Below are 13,377 nucleotides of genomic sequence, written 5' to 3'. Positions count from 1 at the left end.
ACAAGTCATTTGCCTAACTGCGCCCGCGACTTAATTCTTGGAATGGACTTTTTGACGGACAACGGTGCAATAATTGACCTGCAGACCAAGTCTATAACTTTCTCCTCCAATCACTCCATGACGCTGGAACCGAACTCCAAACACCGTGCTGCTTTAAGGATCGCCGATGATCATGTCACACTGCCACCTTACGCAAGCTTGATGATCACCGTCTACTGTGAATATGCTGTTCCTGACGTCGACGCTATCGTAGAGAGTGACCAAAGGTTGCTCCTCGACCGCGGTGTCTCCGCTGCAAGAGGCATTGCGCACTTTACGCAACGCCAATCCCAAGTTTTGGTCACTAATTTCAGCGAGGAATACCAGCATTTAAACAGGTGCGCTGAAATTGCGTTCCTCGAAGAAACGCAAGAAGCATGGGGCGTGATCGGGGTTGCGGACTTTGAACGCGCAGACGAAGATACCTTCAAGCTTTCGAATCCCTTCGACGTGAATCCGGCGTTACCGCAAGAAGAACGGAAGTGATTGTTGGAGTTGCTGCATCGCTACAGAGAGTGTTTTTCATCGAACTCAAAACTATGTCAGACACCTCTGGCGAAGCACCGAATAATAACCGAAGATGGAGCCCGACCTACCGGACAGTCACCGTACCGCGTCTCTTCACACGAGCGGGAAGCCATCCGGACTCAAGTCGACGACATGCTCAGCACGACATTATACAGCCATCCAAAAGCCCCTAGTCGGGGCCAGCCGTACTCGTGAAGAAAAAAGACGGCACATTAAGATTTTGCGTTGACTACCGGCGACTGAACAAAATCACCAAAAAGGACGTGTACCCCCTCCCCCGAATCGACGACGCCCTCGGCCATCTCTGCCACGCGAAGTACTCCTCATCGATGGATCTGAAGACCGGCTATTGGCAAATTGAAGTGGGCGAGAGAGACCGAGAGAAGACTGCATTTATAACCCCGGACGGCCTGCACGAGGTCAAGGTGATGCCGTTCGGGTTGTGCACGGCGCCAGCAAAGTTTCAACGAGTCATGGACACGGTGCTAGCTGGCCTGAAGTGGCACACCTGCCTCGTATACCTCGACGATGTTGTGGTAATCTCCCGGACTTTCGATGAACACCTTGCAAGGTTGCAGTCTGTACTCGAGGCCATCCGTACGTCGGGGTTAACGCTGAAGCCTGGAAAGGGATTCTTCGCGTACGAGGAACTCAAGTTTTTGGGCCATGTCGTTAACGCCGCGGGAGTCCGGCCTGATCCGGCGAAAGCTTCCGCCATAGCGAACTTCCCAAGACCGAAAGATAAAAAGGACGTGCGGAGATTTCTCGGACTATGTGCATACTACAGGCGCTTCGTCGCAACCTTCGCCCGCATTGCAGAGCCACTCATCCGCTTGATGAAAGATAGCACCCCTTTTGCCTGGGCAAATGCCCAAGAAAAAGCATTCTGCGTGCTGCAACAATGCCTGCAAAACCCATCCTTGCTCGCTCATTTCGATGAAAATGCCGAAACGGAAATGCGCACGGATGCCAGCGATATAGGCCTGCGTGCCGTCCTCGTACAAGAGCAAAGCGGGTGCGAAAAAGTAATCGCCTATGCCAGCCGTGGTCTGTCCAAGGAAGAAACTACTCAGCCTCTGAGAATGAGTGCCTCGCGATTATATGGGCCGTTTCAAAATTTCACCATGACCACCATGAGCTGTCTTGGCTCGCAAATTTGAAGGACCCTTCTGGCCGTCTTGGTAGGTGGAGCTTGCGCCTGCAAGAATTTCACGCTACAGTAGTCTATAAATCCGGGAGGAAACATTCCGACGCCGACTGCCTGTCCCGTTCCGTTCCCCCGTCGACCCACCACCACAAGACTCCGATGAAGACAGCGCGTTCTTCGGAGTCGTGACTGAGAGCGACCTGGCCGCCCAGCAGCGTGACGACCCCGATCTACGCGTCATGTTCGAATACCTCCAAGGATACAACGTCGCCGTGTCGAGGGCCTTCAAACGCAACTTACCTGCATTCAGCCTGAAAAACTCCGTCCTCGTGAAGAAGAATTTCAGCCCTGGAACGAGAGCGAATTATCTTCTTGTTATCCCGGCAGATGTTCGTGACGAAATTTTGGAAGCGTGCCACGACGACCCGTCTTCCGGACATCTCGGCACCGCTCGCACAATTGGGAAAATCAAGGTGAAGTACTAGTGGCACCGCCTTGCATCTGACGTCACCCACTACGTCCGGAGCTGGCGTGACTGCCAGCGATAAAAAACGCCACCGACGAGACCCGCCGGACTTCTGCAGCCGATCGGCGTCCCAGTAGGCCCTTCCAAAAGATTGGAATGGACCTTCTGGGCCCGTTCCCTACATCCCAATCCGAGAACAAGTGGATTGTTGTGGCGACAGACTACATGACGCGCTACGCAGAGACCGCCGCTCTTCCGAGCGGGACTGCACAAGAAGTTGCAAAGTTCTTCATAAGCCAAGTTGTGCTGCGACATGGCGCTTCGGAAGTCCTAATCACGGACCGTGGAATGGCCTTTACTGTGGAGCTGATGCAAGGGATATTATGCTACAGCCACACGGATCACTGAAGAACGACGGCGTACCACCCCCAAACGAACGGACTAACGGAACGCCTGAACAAGACCATCGCGGATATGCTTTCAATGTACGTCGACGTTGAACATAAGACTTGGGACGAAGTGCTACCGTATGTGACCTTTGCGTACAACACGGCTATCCAGGAAACTACGCAGATGGCGCCGTTCGAGCTTCTCTACGGAAGACGGCCGACTACGATGCTCGACGCCATGCTTCCGCAGGTACATTTACGACGACATCAACGCCGACGTCCAAGGATACCTTCAGCCACTCGAGGCAGCGTCCAGCTGGCTCGAGTTCGTACAACGGACCAGCAGCTGGATGATGCCGGGCGCTACAACCTTCGACACCGAGACGCCGAGTACTACCCTGGGAATCGTGTGTGGGTTTGGACTACCATCCGTCGACGCGGACTAAGTGAGAAGCTTTTGCGACGGTATTTCGAACCATACCTGATTCTACGACGTGTCGGTCAACTTACGTACGAGGTGATAACCGATGGTGATTCCGGAACATCAAGACGACGCACGCGGCCCGAAGTCGTCCACGTGCTTCACTTGAAACCTTACTATGCAAGATGACGGACGTTTTTTGTTGTTCGTTCGGACTGTGTTTTATTTTAGCATCGGGTCGATGCACTCTTGGAGGGGGGCTAATGCCGCGAACCATGTATGGGTTTGTTTATTTATTGTTTGTTTTTACCGCCGGGCCACGCCCGGCTGTGTTATCTGCCTTCCAAACGAAGCGCGTCTTACGTTCTTTACCTTTATGCCGCACGGGCTATCACATTAAGACAAGCAGACTGTTTCGCCCTAACGTGACTAGCCCAGAATAATCTTCTGTGATCTACAATGCTCTGGATGTGAATCGAAAGATAAAAGCCTGCAGAGCAGACGCCGCGGCATTCATTCGACGACACTCGCCTGTGATAGTTACTTTGTTGACCGCTGCTTCGCCGCCTTTGTATTCTTTTGAGTTGTTAGGGGAGCACAAGTTCGCTCCAATTAAGTTGTTTCTCCTTCAAGACAACGGCGTCGTCCTTGGCTTTGTGACAATATTATTAAGAACAGATTGTAGGTATTGAACGTCAGAGGAACTAGTAATGTTACGATAAAGCACACAATCATCAGCAAAGAGGCAAAGAGAAGAAGAAGTATTACTAGGTAAGTCGTTAATGTTTATTAGAAAAGTAAGGGTTCACTTAGAAAAAGTAAGTGGGGATTAGAAAACGTAAATAAGGATTTCATTTTGTACATTGATGACAAAAATTGCTGCAGTAAAAAGAGTTGCAGCGGCCTGTCCTTGTGGCCAATTGGGACGTACTTGGGGCAGTAATAATACTAACACAGTCAGTTCTTTCGTGTGTAGGCGAACGAAAAACATATTTATTTAGCCATTATGATGAAACAATGACCACCGCGAGCAAAGCCGTCACGGCTCAAATGTCAGTTTCTGCCGCCAACAATGGACTTAAAAACAAACCGACTGGTGCCTCATCACTTCCACTTCTCCAGCGGTCGTTCAACTTTGAGGCCTGGGAACATTTTTCCAGAACCTTCCTTGAATGTTCCCTTGCGGGTCGTAGTTGGACACGATGAAGATTTTCCCGTTGTGTTTGGCTATGCCAGAGCCCAAGTATCTGCTTCCTTTCCACACCACTTGCGTGAAGTGCCCACTCGCCTTCTGGAAATAATTTCGCCACTTGTGGAGTTTGATTTCGTCGTACCAGGCATCAACGGCGGCTTTTCCTGCAAAAGAAAACCCGGGCACAGAATGGGGTGAGGTGACAAGATTACGTTGCACATTTCATGAGCGTATGCGGGAAACAAATTTCGCCACCAAGCAATGTCCTGTGAGTTTCACTTCTTCTTTATCGAGGTGATAAACAAATGGGCACTTTAGAACCTGGTTTTATAGCTGGTATTCGTTTTCCGATATAAAAATGTATTCCATGCATTTCAAACGTGACGTGCTGGGGGCGTGTTGTTTTTTTTTTTTGCGTGTGAGGCGGATCTTCAATTTCGCTGCACAGGCACGTCGACAGGCAAAATGAAAAATGCCATTATGTCTGTTATTTTGTTTTTTGCATGGGAGACCAGCCCGAAAAGCGTCCAAATCACGCCCGGTCTAGAATGGAAGCACGTTCAATGACATATTGTTAAAGCCAGGAAGGCACGCGCACGCCCCAAGAAGACGCAACCAGCCCGGTGGCTGCGACAGTGTGTCATATAATTTATAGAAAAGCGCTCATTGCTTGCTTAAAATTGACTTAGTTCGTCGAGGTTCTTCCGCGATGCGATCAGTCATGCGACACTTCCTTCGGCTGAGCAATCCTGTGACAAGTTAAAGGTCCAAGGGCACAACAAGTTTAATCACAAGCAAGAATCGTATAGTGTGAGGGGGGTAGGAGGGGGGGGATCCATGAACTTTTTTATGAGTGTGCTGCCGGACAAAAAGTGTCAAGAGAATGTGCATCCAGGCGGCCGCGAAAACTTTGTTTTTGAGCATGTTTGAACAGGCAACGTAGATGTGTGCAACTTAAAAAAAGTTGCACACATCTACGATGGTGTTTACGCATTTCTCAATACTAAAGGTGCACACGTGCCTTGGTCAGTTCAATGTCGCTTGTGTAACCAACCCGAGACAATTGATCACTGCTTTGTTTTGTTTCGGGATGCCACGTTTTTTTAGGGAGGGGGAAGGGAGAACTATTGTGTCACCGCGCTTTTTATGGTCCTAATGCCATTTTCTCTTTAATTACAGATACTGAGGTTATAGCGGTCCACTATAAAGTTTGCTTCAGTAATCCTTTCAAAACATCCCTAAAAATTGTCTACGCGGCAGTTAATGTTAACGGTTACGGTAAGTGCACACTTAAAAATATACGGAAACCTGTGAGGTGTAGACAGTTGCGGTGGTGCTGGGAACGTACCTTTGTGCGCAATAATTACTTTAAAACCTTAGTTCTGCTCCAATGTTTGCTGATAAAGCAAGCCCAGCGTTAATTCCGTGCTATATTAGCAGAAATGGAAAGGTTAATGGTTTTGGTTCTGTTTCCCACCGGTAAACTGGGAAGGACGCTGAACAGCCTCACATGGACCTGTCCAAGAACCCATATAAACTCCAGCGTGTGGACTACAGGGCGTCCTTCACCCCCCACACGTTAATCGTGGGCTACTGTCTATGAACTTCTCGATCTTTCTCCATGAAACTAGCCTCTATACACGACGCTGTGTTCTTCATCCAACATTTTGTTCTTGTTGTTTTATAGGTATTTTGTGAGCTTTATTTGTTCTTTCTTTGTGTGAAATGGCGCAGCAAAATTTGCTAAATTTTTCCAAACGCCATCAGCTGTAATAACAAAATTATTTCAACGAGACGGCCGCACGCAGCCTTTGCGACGCATAACGTAGTAACCAAATATTAGGTTTGACAAAATCTGGTTGGCTCAAGTATAAGATTAAAAGTATAAAAATCTTGTAAACGCGGGCCAAAGGTTTATTTAAATGTTAAAAAGACGTTTCGGATTCTCTACGGAACCCTTGTTCGCTCAACAAAGCTTCCGTTAGCAAGGGAGGCGTCTTTTTTACCCTAATGAAATAAACAATTGGTCGCCCATTACAAGTTTTTTCAGATATGTCTAACATGGTGAGGGAGACCAAATATATCTAGGCTGAAGGCGTCATAATAAAAAAAAGCTCTAAGCTGATATTACCATGTACATGGAAGTCGGGCTTGGTGTTCCACTCGTAGTAGAGGTTCTCTCCGTATTTCCTGCGTTTCCGGTGCTCCATGACTCCTTTCTGCGCAAGCCTGAACGCATATGCTTGGGCGTAACGACACAGCTGCAACAATAAAAACAGGAGGCAAGGATTGTTCATGGATAGAAGGCTCCACATGCAGCCGTTGTCCTGTTACTTGGGTATGATTCATGTTCCTAAATTTTCGCTTGAAGTTTCTTAAATTCGCTTCAACAGCAACCACATGTTCAATTCATGAGGTGAAGAGTATAACCGACGTTCAATTTATGAGGTGAAGAGGATAACCAACGTTCAATTCATGAGGTGAAGAGGATACGAAACGTTCTATTCACAAGCTAAATAGGATACCCAAATGCTTCCAACTAATCTTAAAGACGGCAAGTGACGTTTTGCAAGCCAAAATATTTTTGCTGCTGTACATTATCGTTTCCATCAACGATTCATAATTCGTCTTCAATTACGCGCTGAAGCGAAGTTTGATTGTGGCGGTGCTCTATCGGCTACGTCCCTGAATTTTCTCCAGCGATACTTCAACGGCTTTTTGCAATCTCCGCTGCAGAGCATGGATTGGTTGCATGACGGCAAAAAAAGGTTTTCTTTGCGTTGGTTTCGAACTGGATGGATTAAATAGCACTACATCCTAAGGGCATGATAGCTTCCTATCTCCTCACGTGCAGAGGCCTCATCCCGTGGTCAGTATTTGTTCACAGTAGTCTTTTCCGTGAAGCGGGCAGTGTAGTAACAGTGTAGTGACAAAAAAATTGTTTGAACTTTGTATGCTTTACTGCTTTGCCAATCTCCACTTTGTTTTGCACCCATATTCTATGCGTTCACGTAATACTCTTCGTTTCTTTGACTTCCTTTTGAACGGCTCTGGCGGTTTGTTCGTCCTAACTAATTTGTATTTTTCGCCACCTTTCTCGTATTATTCCGCTATTTAGTGTACACCTTTTTGGTTGCATGTATTTGTGCAGTCTTTCCTACCTAATTATTCTCATCCAAATTCAAAGTCTATCCTAGAAACAAATTTTTGTTTGCCCTTCATTGGCTTCAGAGTAGGGCCAGCGTGCTTGAGTTATACTAGGTCATCCTTTCTTTTACCATGGGCCACTAGTCTGATGACCTTCTGGTTCTTTTCAAGTCCCGACAGTACCCTTTACTTTTGTTTATTTAGCAGTATACCCTAAGAGATCAAGTAGGTATTACATAGGCGGAATATTTGAAGGATATCAAACTTGTACGTTATGGGTACACGACGCAGTCGCTGCTGCGCCAAATAATTGTATGAAACCTTAATATAAAAGCGCAGGCATTATTAGGAGAAATGAACAGATAGAGAAAAGGGGTATGTATATAGACTATATCCACTTAACACAGGCCAAGATAAGTAGAAAACGCGGAAAAGGGACCGAATCTGCAATTAGAAATGCGATTATAAAAATACAATATCCAGCTGGTAAATAAATGAAGGCATATAAATGCCTTAATTCGTACCAAACAACAAGATAGTAAGGTCACCCTTATCTTGCCACAAATTCAATAACTGATTAAAGCATCCTGGCGCATGGAAAAGGGTGATCGGCGGCGTAACTATTTTGTTTTACATTCCGCTTACTAAATAATACTTATTTGTCCCCGCAAAGGAGGATCACGTTTCACTATCGCTACATTGCGACAGCGACACCATGTGCGACCGTAAATGTTTCATACAACGTAGTTCCGTATATGTACGATATGACATATGGCTTTCAAAGCCATAGCTGCTGTAAACTGGGTCATATCAGAGGTGAGTGGAAGAATGAGGTGCCCTGGCAGTATTTTGGTGAAATTGCTAGATCGCCCGGTTGCAAAGCAGACGCCTGATGTCTTACATACTCCAGTCTGCTTGAAGCCACATCAACGGGGTGTCGTAGACCCCAAAACAAAAAAAACGTGCTTAAGACGATCATAAGGTGTAATTTCTTCAATAAGATGGCTGCCGTATTTTTTGTCGGCAAAAGAGGAGCTGCTAACATCAAAGTTATCAAAGGGCCAAATACCCTCATAACGTGTTGCAAACAGCACAACCGGTGCAGCTTCCGGAGGCGTTGCCGACACCACTTGTGGTACACAGGTCGTGGTGCATAGCACGGCACTAGCATGTTTATCGCATAATTTTTTTATACAGCACAATTGAAGTGATTTCGTCGGGTGCGTCTCGGCGTATTTTCGTATGGCGCCGACATGACGTAATGGGCGTTCCATGACAGCACTATTACCCTATCTCTGATAGTGTCATGAAAAATTGATAAGTGCGCGAATCCACAAGCGGCTTAAAGAAATCGACTGAACACACGCTAGTGAAGCCCACCGGTTCACCTGGCCCACAAAAATAAGGAATTGGGGGATAGCAATATGGTGGACTTTCACGTGTTTCTCCGCGGGATCTCACCAACCACTCAGCCGGGGGATTCGGATTCCCTTTAACCCCTCTCGCCCGGTTTTAAAGAACGACTGAAGTTTGAGCGGGAACTGTGAGCCACGTAACCTACTCCGGACAGAAGGCGAAGTACTTTAGAAGCCGGCACCCTCGAAAATTAACAGAAAAACACGTTCCATTGAAACACGGGACTAGCGATAATCAACCCACAACAGACTAAAAAGAGCGATAAACGTGGAAGGCCCTCTAGCATTCCCGCTACTTGAGTTCGCCACAACACATGACCCTAAGCAGACAATAATGCGAATCAGTTTGTGCCATTGGAAGAAGCTCTGGGCAGCTTAGGCCCAGGGTACCAGAGGGACCGTACCCTTATAGCTCGGAAAGGAGAAAAAATACTGGAGCCCCGGACGAAGGGTCCCACCCATAAACCCCTTTTTGACTGCTCAATAACTTTATCTCTCCCTTATTCTGTCTCCTGAAGTGTGTTTTTGAAGCGTTTTTGGGGTAGCCAAGCACAGGTTTCTTTTCATATCTGGCTCATAAAAAAGGCTGCGCAGGAGAGAAAGGGGGCAACGCGGGCAGGCGGCGGCCCGACGTAGACCTAGGGGGATGCTCTTAGGCCTGCTGTCAACTGGTATCCGGAGCTAAACATATCGTAGACATGAAGTGGCTTTGCACGTCGTAAGGTCCTCACGACGTGTAGAAAAGCGTAGTACCGGGATTTCGATGTGGAGCGGCTCGGCCTGTGTGGCTGAAGTCGGCTCTTAGCTCTTCTTAAGACTTCAGATGTGACGTTAAGCGCAACTTCACTGTTTGATTTCTAGCGTAGAGAAGCGCAGTTTATTAGATAAGTTACTCAGTGCACTGTTTGTCAATAAGGCTTCGGTACTGCTTGTAGTTGTAAGAACTCAAAGCCAAACGCTAGACCTGAGCAGGTGCCCGTTCTTAAGTTTCTGCTATTATTCGAAGCAACGTTGCTCGTGTTTATGGAGCACTAAGTACCCGCAAAAGTATTTGTCAGTGCTTTATAAGCGCCGCCCTGCTGGGGCGGGTCAAGCAGTCCATCGACCCATCCATCCATCCATCCATCCATCCATCCATCCATCCATCCATCCATCCATCCATCCATCCATCCATCCATCCATCCATCCATCCATCCATCCATCCATCCATCCATCCATCCATCCATCCATCCATCCATCCATCCATCCATCCATCCGTCCGTCCGTCCGTCCGTCCATCCATTCATCCAACCATCCATCCACCCATCCATCCATCCATCAGTCAATCAATCAATCAATCAATCAATCAATCAATCAATCAATCAATCAATCAATCAATCAATCAATCAATCAATCAATCAATCAATCAATCAATCAATCAATCAATCAATCAATCAATCAATCAATCAATCAGTTACTTAAAGCTGAAGCAGTAGGAGGGCCATGATGAAAACAGCACAAGACGATTGATTTAGCGAATATAGGAGACAGGACACGCGCTGACTAGCAACTGTGTCCTCTACCCCTCCTTTTATAATTATAAGTACGTCATCGTTGCGCTGTTTTCATCATAAACCATACCGACTTGGAAAATTGACAGGCCTTTTAGGAAGGCCGGCAGACGTAATCTGTGCAGTACCATGAAACCTGCCTGAATGCTCTGAAGCCTACCATATTGTTACAAATCCACACAGCACCAAATGTGCATTGCAGTATACGCTACAAGTCTTGATAAAGAGAAATATATTCTGATTTTATATAATGTTTCATGTGTGCCCAACCACAACACTTGAAAAGTTTTTTATTCATCTTCGAAAATCAAAGTAATATGCGTCACAGATGTGAGAGGCACCATAATGCAAAAACGGTCACGTACATCTAAAGTGACAGGTTTGTACGCAGCCGCATATGCTCTTTAATGTCGTGTCGTGAACAAGGCTTTTTGAATAGGCCTTAGTTAAACTCGTTTCAAGCTCGTTTCAAACTTGTTTCTGATTCAGGCTCTTGATAAATGAAAAGGATGTCGTCCCGCACTTGAAGCTGCTGCGCGGCACCAGGTATTCCGCAGGAAATTATCTAGACGATAGAACTCCTTTGTTACAGATAATAACATCTGTTTGATCAGTGAAAAGATACAAGCGCATGTGGCCTTCGAGTATCACCAACTTCGTTCCTCGAAGTAGCTGCGGTATGAAGTAAGCAACTGCTTCCTTTTGTGACTACCATTCTGTTCAAGTTTATACAAACTTTAGAAGTAATTCTGTAACCAGTGTTTGAAAACTGGTTCCAGTAGTGGCAAACCGCTGTATAATAATAACACGCAAAGAATCTACATGGCGTGTCAAGGCATCGCAGGCACCGTTCCAGTCCAAACTTTTCTCACCTTCTCGCTGTGTTTCAGAGGTGGCACACCATGCAACTGCCTCCACTTGTTGTGACGTCTCAAAACTTGTCTTTGAAGTCTTCGCATGGCTGGGGTGAATTCGCCGTTGAAGTCGTCCGGCTCATCGCCACGGATGACCTGCGAGGCGGTAAGAAAGACTTTAATATGAAGTGAAACTTTATGAAGGGACAAGAGACATTCCTATAGAAAAATAAAGGTTGCTCAGCATTCCAGGATGTATTGATTGAAGCGTGCTTGTGTGGTGGCATAAATATTGGGGAAGGCTGTCAAGGTATTAGAATAGGCGCAGTTGCATTTAAGTTTATCGAAGTATTACATTAGAGTGGCACGTCATTGAACCACGCTTAGGAGTGTTGCTTTGTCGGGAAAATCCTAAGCTGAAACCGTGTTAGTAATGCCAATTTTCTATATGCTTAGCCCATAGCAACAGGCAAGATGTGAGGCAAAATTGTAACATTTCCCCTTGTGCAGAGGGGGGGGGGGGGTGGTAGCCAGTGCAGGAGACAAAAATACCTTAACATAACTACCGCAGAAATTGGAGGGGAAAATAGCCCTGCCGGTAGCGTAGTGGTCATCGCAACATACGCAGATTCTGGACGTCATGGTTTGGGATCCCACGCGGCGGGCATTTTTTCACCACTTTCTTTCTGTCTTTCCAAATTTTTTATCTGTTTCAATGACCTACCACTTTCTCCCCTTTGCTTTTCGATGTTTTGTTGACTGCCAACCCTTATTTCTGTCCTAATTCAACGAGCCCCTCATTTGCTATTCCAGTACGCTACATGCCTAGCGAGGGCCTGCGTTCTGGCAGTCTTGGTGCCATAAAAAGCCTAAGAGGGTTCAATGCTGGTCTAACACTCCCGACATGTCGTACACACTTGAGTGACGGCCCGGGGGTTAAAAAGAAAGTCCCCTTCGCAACGAGTAGTCCCACAGGTGCTGGCTACCACCCCCAGGCGCAGGAAACAAAAATATCTTAATATAAATACCCCAGAAATTGGATGGGAAAATAGCCCCGCCGGTAGCGTAGGGGTCATCGCACCAGACGCGTAATGTGGAGGTCTTGGGTTCGGATCCCACCCGGCGGGCATTTTGTCTCCACTTTCTTTGCCTGCAAAATTCTTTATCTGTTTCAATGACCTAGCTACCACATTCTTCCCTTTACTTTCCCAGGTTTTCTTGACTGCCAACCCTTATCGGAGTCTTATCTCTATCTATCTTCTCTCTCTCTGTTTCTTTATATATATATATATATATATATATATATTGCAGGAAAATATTTCTTGGACACCGGCAAGTCGTAGCAAAAAAAAAAGACACCCGTCGCAAAAAGAAAAGGTTTAACGTTTCGGCCGAGGGACCGGCCTTCATCAGAATAACCTCAGAATATATATATATATATGTGTGTGTGTGTGTGTGTGTGTGTGTGTGTGTGTGTGTGTGTGTGTGTGTGTGTGTGTGTGTGTGTGGGTGGGTTCGTGTGTGCGTGCGCGCGGCAGTAGTTTCAAAAAACAAACCAAAACATGTTTAGTAACTTACGACAGAAGGGCCAGTCTTCTTCGCACGACCTGTTTTTATGTTGTTTTATTTTATATTATATAAAACGGTGCGCATGTAGCTCGGAGAATTTATTCGAAGTAGGCGTTAATTATTAAGTGCTGCAGTTCACGCGTTTAAAGCACACCTTGAAGTAGAAGAGAAGACGGAAATTGATAACGTCAGCACGCACTGGACACAAAATTGGACACACTAGTCTGATTGCCTGTCATTAGAAGGTGGGGCTAAGAAAAGCCAACGTTAAAATCGAAGTCTATTTTACGAAATGTTTCGCACCTTTAAGGCAATTCTGAGGCCGTCACACAGTTTTCCGCTCGCAAAATCAGCCTTTACTCTTACATTAGGTCGAACACCATTAAACTATTGATTGAGCAGATTTCAGGTACACTAGTTACCACACCGTCTTTTTTTGCGTATAGTCGAACACTACGCCGTCCGACCGTTGAAAAGTCGTTCGAATGAAAGGTTACAGAACGGTTACCATATCATGACACAGCCAAAAAGCCTCACCATTGTTATAAGCCTAAATGTTCGTGTTTTAGGTGGTGCAGAGACAAATTGTCACTCAAGGAAGGGTTGCTTTATGTGTCCACGGCTTCAAGTATTAATAATTTACCGCCTGATCCAAGCCAC

At 46.4% G+C, this 13,377-nt stretch overlaps 1 protein-coding gene and 1 long non-coding RNA gene across 4 annotated transcripts in view; one reads left to right on the top strand and one right to left on the bottom strand.

Annotated features, from left to right (window-relative positions):
* Positions 1 to 13,377, top strand: part of LOC144158323 (uncharacterized) — a 47,939-nt gene that overhangs the window by 25,014 nt on the left and 9,548 nt on the right. The window contains exons 2-3 of one of the 3 annotated variants that reach the window (XR_013320015.1): positions 5,362 to 5,460; positions 11,185 to 11,314. This is a non-coding gene — a long non-coding RNA (uncharacterized LOC144158323). Of the gene's footprint in view, positions 1 to 5,361; positions 5,461 to 10,372; positions 10,979 to 11,184; positions 11,315 to 13,377 lie in introns of those variants that run through there. The other 2 variants (XR_013320013.1, XR_013320014.1) reach the window with 2 other exon arrangements.
* LOC144158322 (uncharacterized) overlaps positions 3,263 to 13,377 on the bottom strand; it is a 31,805-nt gene continuing 21,690 nt past the window's right edge. Inside the window, exons 7-9 of the mRNA XM_077689144.1 lie at positions 11,167 to 11,304; positions 6,314 to 6,443; positions 3,263 to 4,346 (exon numbers count right to left, since the gene is read on the bottom strand). Of these exons, the coding sequence (XP_077545270.1) occupies positions 4,120 to 4,346; positions 6,314 to 6,443; positions 11,167 to 11,304 (495 nt within the window). The 3' untranslated portion in view covers positions 3,263 to 4,119. The remainder of the gene's footprint in view (positions 4,347 to 6,313; positions 6,444 to 11,166; positions 11,305 to 13,377) is intronic.

This window comes from Haemaphysalis longicornis, unplaced genomic scaffold (assembly GCF_048455015.1).
Source record: "Haemaphysalis longicornis isolate Haplotype H1 unplaced genomic scaffold, Haemaphysalis longicornis Haplotype H1 scaffold_10, whole genome shotgun sequence".
In the NCBI taxonomy this organism is placed as follows: Eukaryota; Metazoa; Arthropoda; class Arachnida; order Ixodida; family Ixodidae; genus Haemaphysalis; species Haemaphysalis longicornis.
This window is presented reverse-complemented; position numbering and strand designations above follow the sequence as displayed.